At 42.4% G+C, this 7,500-nt stretch overlaps 1 protein-coding gene across 3 annotated transcripts in view; it reads left to right on the top strand.

The window, feature by feature from the left end:
• The window catches only part of Cyfip (Cytoplasmic FMR1-interacting protein Sra-1), a 100,846-nt gene that overhangs the window by 19,250 nt on the left and 74,096 nt on the right, over positions 1-7,500 (top strand). For all 3 annotated transcript variants that reach the window (XM_076192696.1, XM_076192694.1, XM_076192695.1), the window contains exons 2-3: positions 4,759-5,899; positions 7,388-7,500. The exon at positions 7,388-7,500 is cut by the window's right edge and continues 251 nt beyond it. In XM_076192696.1, coding sequence (XP_076048811.1) covers positions 5,089-5,899; positions 7,388-7,500 — 924 coding nt within the window. In that variant the 5' untranslated portion in view covers positions 4,759-5,088. The remainder of the gene's footprint in view (positions 1-4,758; positions 5,900-7,387) is intronic.

Below are 7,500 nucleotides of genomic sequence, written 5' to 3'. Positions count from 1 at the left end.
TGGCTTGGGTGAAGGATGACCCTTCACCCACGAGGTGCTAAGACTATGTTAGGGTTGGGTGTGGGGTGGGTGTATTCTTTGATTGTCCCCTTTTCCCTTTGGTCTCATAACGGAGAAAAGCATGTTTGTATGCATCTATTTGTCTGTACACACATATATATATATATATATATATAGGTAAATTCCAGGAAGGAGCAGAAGTATTTTATTCTCTAACGTTTCGACAGAGTCTTCTTCAGAGAGATAATAGTACAGGCAAATTGGAATACATTGACTATATACTAAACGGGTCATCTCACAGGTCGCCTTGGGAAAGAGTCCGCCGTTTGTGCCCCCTCGATGATTAATCTTGCTGTTGTGCGTGCCAAATTTACAAATCCTTCTCTATGATTGGTTGATTTAAAAGTATTAATATATGCAGCTTCAATAGTTTTTCTTGTCGTCTTTTTCATACCGGTGTGTAGGATTTTGGTGTTGTTCCAATTAGGCATATGTCCGTGTTGTGTAGCGTGTACTACTAGCGAATTAGATGTCCTGTGGTGTCGCATGTCATTCTTGTGTTCGTATAATCTTTTTGTTATTCCTCTTGAAGTTTCTCCAAAATAAACTGCATCACATCCACCACATGGAATCTTGTAAACCACGCTCTTTTCATTTTTCTCTTCCGTGTGTTGTTTACTGGATAAAATGTCCCGTGTTTTCTGTCCTGAGGAGTGTACGACTTCCATCCCTATTCTCGCTAGAAATTTGGAAATTAATTCGCTCCTTCCTGGAATTTACCTATACCACTCTTGCCAAACATTTGTCTATTCTCTCGTCATATATATATATATATATATATATATATATATATATATATATACATACATACATATACCAAGGCTTTTTCCCCCTTCCAAGGGAGGTAGCCAAAAAGGGAAAGGCATAAAAACACTCCCACCCATTTCATCCCTAAATACACTCCACACCCCTTCCACCCTTCCTCTCATCTGAGCACCTCCTGGATGACGGGTCATCTCTGCACCCTGCCCACCGCCCTGGGTCAGAAGCAGTGTCGCAAGACACAGTACATCCACAGCGAGGCCGCTTCATTTAATCGGCGACCCCCCCTCTCCGTCCCCCTTTGCATATAAGGCGAGGACGGGGAGAAATCCCTTCGGGCTGCGTCAAAATTTACTCACACATACTACCCCACCCCCCACCCCCCCGCCCATTCCTCCTCATGCAGTCACAACATCATCCATATACAACCATTCTCCACTCACCTCTGTCTTCCGTCCTCTCCCTTCCTTCCTCAACAGACATTCCCCTCTTCCCCAAAGCCCCCTTCACCCCATCCATCCACCTCTCCTAGGACGTCCCCTCATGTTCACTCCCTCCACATCTGCCTTCCATACCTCTTTTACTAGTCTTTCTTCACTCATTCTTTCCATGTGTCCAAACCATCCTAATATTCTTTCATCAACCCTATCTCCCAAATCCTTTTTCACCCCTGTTCTCCTCCTCACCTCCTCATTTCTCACTCTATCCAGCCTAGTAACCCCCACCATACTTCTCAGACACCTCATCTCAAACACATTCAAACTCCTTCTCTCTTCTTCTCTTACGTTCCACGTTTCTGCCCCATACAGTGCTGTTGGCACAATCACTCCTTCATACAGTCTCCTCTTCGCATCCATTCCCAAATGTCTATTCCTCATTACACTCTTTAAACCACCAAGGCATTTACTCGCTTCTCTCAATCTACATTCTACCTCCACCTTCACTCCACCTTTTCCTGCTACACTTGCACCCAAGTATCTAAAACTATCCACTTCCTCCAGTCGCTCTCCCTTAATGTTCACTTCCAGTCTACTGCCACTTTCACCCCTTGTACATCTCATCACCTTACTTTTACCCACATTTATCTTTAGCTCTCTTCTATCACATACTCTCCCAAACTCTGCCACCAGCTTCCTCAATCCCTCCTCTGACCCTGCCACAAGCGCAGTGTCGTCCGCAAACAACAGCTGGCTCACCTCCCACTTTTCTCCATTTTCTTTAACCATCTCCAATCCCTGACTCACTACCCTAGCATTCACCTCTCGCACCACCCCATCCATGTATAAGTTGAACAGCCAGGGCGACATAACGCATCCTTGACGAAGTCCCACCTTTACTTCAAACCACTCACTCTCTCCATTTCTAATCCTAACACATGCTCTACTACTCTCATAAAAACTCTTGACAGCTCCCAAAAGCTTTCCTCCTATCCCATATATCTGCATAACCTCCCACAGTGCCTTTCTGTCTACCCTATCATAAGCCTTTTCCAGATCCATAAAAGCCCAAAAAACATCCTTCCCCTTTCCTATAGTTTTCTCACATATCTGTCTTACCACAAAGATCTGATCTACACAACCTCTACCCGTCCTAAATCCACACTGTTCCTCACCAATTACTCCTTCTGTTCCTCTCCTAATCCTCTCAATTAAGATCCTCCCATAAGCCTTCCCTACTACACTCAACAGGCTAATCCCTCTGAAATTACTACATTCACACTTGTCCCCTTTTCCCTTGTAAAGAGGAACTATACAGGCACTACTCCAGTCCTCCGGTACTCTACCCTCTCTCCAGCAAACATTAAATAACCTCACCAACCAGTCCACCATCACTGAACCTCCCTTTTTCAGACATTCTGCATGGCATCCATCCAGACCAGGTGCCTTACCTGCTTTCATCATCTTTACAACTGCCTTCACCTCATCCTTCCTTATTTCTCCTCCATTCTCCTCACTCATCAATCTCATTTTCTTCGCATTTCCCACTGCAGCTATCTTTCCTTCCCTATCCTCCTTCACATTCAGCAACTCCCTAAAATATTCTGCCCATCTTCCCCTCACTGCCATCTCTTCCATTATCATCTCTCCATCTGTACCTTTTACCTTTTCTTCCCTACTTGATTCGCCTCCTCTTCCTCTCTTAATTTCTTTCCAAAACATCTTTTTATTACTTTCAAAATTTTCTGTCATACTCCTACCCCATTTCACATCTGCTCTCCTCTTTGCCTCCTTTACCTTTTGCTTTGCTTTACTTCTCTTTTCTTTTGTTTGTACGTCTCATATGACTCCCCTGTCCTCTTTTGTAACCAATCTGTGAATGCTCGCTTCTTCTCTTCTACAACCTTCTTTGTTTCCTCATCCCACCATTCACTACCCTTTCTTCTATTTCCCCCTGTCCTTCTTGTTTCACACACCATCCTTGCACATTTTAGGACTCCCTCCTTGAACCATCCCCATTCCTCCTCCACACCCATCTCTGCTCTATCCTTTACTCCCTCCCACTATCTATATATACGTTTGCTTATACAGCATTTACTGAGTGAGAAACAGTTCATATTCTTGGAATGAATGATCATCATCGACTGCGATTGATGAAGGACGGAAACAATTATCCTAAAATATAGATTTGGCAACCGACATCCAGACATAGCCTGGCTTCTCTCTCTCTCTCTCTCTCTCTCTCTCTCTCTCTCTCTCTCTCTCTCTCTCTCGCATGGGCGCACAACCTCGGCCGAACCCGGCGTGTTAGGGCATCGTTGACTGTCGGTTAACTAAACACCGAAGTGGTGCATTAATATGTAGGGCTTACACCAGGAAGCGTTCAGCTGTGGCTTAGACCGTCACCTTTACCCTATGTGTTCGGACAGCTAGGGGAAAGTGGCCGTCATTAGTAGACATTGGGAATCGATCCTAGGCCCCGCGCACACTTTCGGACAATTGAACCTGACTCCCCTCGTCTATGCTATACCAGAAGCATTTTCTAGTTAATTCCGAATATTGTGAAAATTTCGAATTTTTGGTGTTACCCAAAACAGAACTATCGTTTCCCGTTGTGCTGGAAGGCATAGTGGTGGATAGTGTCAATTGAAAAGATCGACAAATGTATGGCACGATGTCCATGTTGGCAACACGGCAAGTATACAAGAATTATTGGTAGGTGTACGATAATTACAATTCGTGTAGGCTATATGAAGTATAGATAATTATACATGTATGTTATTACTTTTGCATTTTTGTTTGTTTGTTTTTTATTTTGTGTATGAATAGTTGCAAAGCAGTGGAGCGATTTTAGTATATAGAGTTTGCATTTAAAATCCAAGCATGGAAGATGAAATATTCACTTAAATAATAATCAGGCAATTGCATAAATGAGCCATATCAAGTACATTTTTCTATCTTTGAATATTATCACAGACGCAAAAATCACGCGTGCTTACTTGACAAAAAAAAAACAAAAAATATATATACAAAAAGAGGTTCCCAAAACAAAATCATTGAATACATAATGTGGGATTATTCACACCATCACATAAACCGCTAAGTAGAATTTATTCACAAGTAGTTTCTCCGTAATCGATATTTCTACAATCTGTTCCGTTTGAAAAGGTCATTATTTAATGACATTAATTTTTTGTGGAAGATCGACATAAAGCGACAGATTGAAGAAAATGACAAGAAGGCTCAATCGCTTGAATAGGTCTGACTCACAGTAATGACGTCATCACCTTATCCAAGCCTGACATCATGATTACCACAATTGATTTTGATGTCAATTTTGTACATAGTAATGTAATAAGATACATATATACAAGTAATATTATATTTAACTATTCTAAATATATATATAATAACTTACTAATAAGTTATGACGTCATGGTACATGTAGGTGAGGAATTGATGACATAATTTCTTTAACGATTTTTTTTTTTCTTTTCAGGACTGAATTGGAAATGTAAATTCGGTTGATAGTGAATGTATGAAGCTCCTCGGAAGAACAAATAGAACTTTATCGAAAAGGGGATAAAAAATGTTTACGGAGTTACAAACAACATATTTGAAACGACCCGCGCGCGCGGGAAACCGTTCATGAATCCAGAAGATAGAATTACTGGACCCGTTGGACCAGAATTTTCAAGTGTATGAATGACCGACTGACAAACGAACAATTCCCACGACGTGACAGTCGACTTCGAACGCTCAATTCCCTTGCCAGAGAAGAAACCGACGTCTTTTTCAGCAAAGAAACATCATCGACGATCCCCCAAAAATGCATACGATCTCGCTCCCAACTCCACCTTCTCCGCCTTCACCCCCACTCCCACCCCCGCACAGCAACTTGGAATCCTCTCTCCTCCCTCCACCTCCTCCCCCGCCGGACTATGACATGGATGAGGATCTTCCCCTACCACCGCCTACTCCTGACGAAGGCATGGGCGTCCTTCTGCCACCCCCGCCACCCCTGACCGAGAATAGATTGAGTGTTTCTCCCCTTCCTCCCCCACCTCCCGAGGAGGACGGGTCCGTGTCCCCTCTCCCGCCTCCACCTCCTGACGAAGGGGTCGGGATCTCCCCCGTGCCCCCGCTGTGTTTACCTGGTGGAGATGTACCCCTCCCCCTGAATCGTCTTTCGCCCTTGCCTCCTCCTCCTCCTCCCCCTGCCATACCAGAAGAGGAGAGCTTTTCCCCTCCCCCTCCCCCACCACCAACGGAGGTCCACAGTTTAGAGACCATTTCTAGATCTTCTTCAGGCCTTGTATATAGTTCACGTACTTCGTCTGTACATAGTTTGAATCACTATGCACCCTCAGTGCATGGTTCGGAGTACAACCGTATACCATCGACACACAACATCGAAGAGTACCACGCTGCTTACGGGCACAGCGGCCAAGCCCCGCCTCCCGGAACCGACCATGCTGCTGCTGCCCCGTTCCGGCACAGCATGGCAGACCCGGTCTTCGCCGGACAAGGCGAGCCCAGGAGTCCGACGGGCTCTGCCGGGCACAGGAAAGGATCGCGGGCCACTTCTTCGCAGTATTATCCAGGGAGTCGTCACTCTAACGCCGCCGACCAAGTTTATGGTGAGTGTCGTTAGTATCGTTGTTTCAGTTGAATTTAAACATTCAAACCGATGGACCGTTATTTCTGATGCATCTAAAAAATCTCAACCAACAGACCGTTCCCGCTGGGACCCTTCTGTTGACATCAAAAACCCGACGGGCCATTATGTTAAAATTGAAAATCCAAAACGACGGACTGTTATATATGTTGGATTTTAAACAACAGAAAACCGTCATTTCCGCTAGTTATAAATCTACAACAGTGTAAAATATGACAATGTATTCAATATGTTATGTATAATACAATACGTGATGTTGATATTACTTACACATTAGTATATCATTCTACATGCATACATTATTTGATTATATTAATAGAAGGGCTATTTCTACATAAATTCTATTGCGAATTGTGTTCAATATATATAATGTGTCATACATTGCTCAAATCATATTATTATTATTATTATTATTCACATATATTGAATCAAAGGCTCTATCTCGGACGATGACGTCATCACTATTTGATTGTTGGTTTTAGGAACCTTTCACATTGTATTAAGTTAATGTAACAAAGAATGGAGCAGTGATGGGTAGAGGGTTAAAGTAGTCAACTCGATCACGCCTTAACACTGGGCTCATGTTTGAGCCTGGTCCAAGGACTTGTTTCATAAGAGAAGTCAGTTCAAGAAAGTTCTACATTTTGATGTGGGGCGCTCTGTCCGTGACATAAATTTCACTGTGATAAAACACAATTAGCAGATTAATTAATTATAAGATATGTCTCCATTTTTATTGTATGTTTTTCTGTCGATTTACTTATTCATTGAGTTATTTGTGCATTCACAGTCATTGATTATCCAGATACTTATTTTTTTCTTTGATACTTATCTATCTCGTGATTGTTTTTGATGACGTCACCACAGCTGGTGACTTTTGCTTACCTATACTTCTATCTATTTATCTATCTATATATTCACATTGAGTAATTACACACACACACACACACACACACACACACACACACACACACACACACACACTGACACACACAAACACACATACACATATATATATGCACAAGTATCACAAAACACACGTGACTACACCGATATGTTGAACACCATAGGAAAAAGAAAAATTCTTGGAATCTGAGCGCTTAGATTCTAAGATTTTTTCTTTTCCCTGTGGTGTTTAGCACACACACACACACACACACACACACACACACACACACACACACACACACACACATATATATATATATGTATACATATATACTGTATATATATACATACATATATATATATATTAGTTTATTGATTTCTTAAAATATCTACTCATATTTTTATATATTGTTCATATTTTCACTTAGCAATCCATTTGCCAGTTCATTAATATGTTTATCTGTTTACTTATTTGTTGATCACTTTATGTATCACCTTATCTATTTATTCGTTAAGTTATTTATATTGTGTCATCACAGTTGACTTCTCTTCGATCTTGCAGGAGTGCCTGACAAATCGTCACCGTCCCTGAAGTCCTCAAGATCCTCCCACAGGATTTCTCCTCCCACGGACACCTTCCCCGTGCACGATCTCCCGCGGAGGGCATCTGGCTCC

This window comes from Oratosquilla oratoria, chromosome 11 (genome assembly GCF_046742065.1).
Source record: "Oratosquilla oratoria isolate Oo_2021 chromosome 11, ASM4674206v1, whole genome shotgun sequence".
NCBI classification, from domain to species: domain Eukaryota; kingdom Metazoa; phylum Arthropoda; class Malacostraca; order Stomatopoda; family Squillidae; genus Oratosquilla; species Oratosquilla oratoria.
Note: the sequence above shows the minus strand (reverse complement) of the source record. Positions and strands in the feature narration are given on the sequence as shown.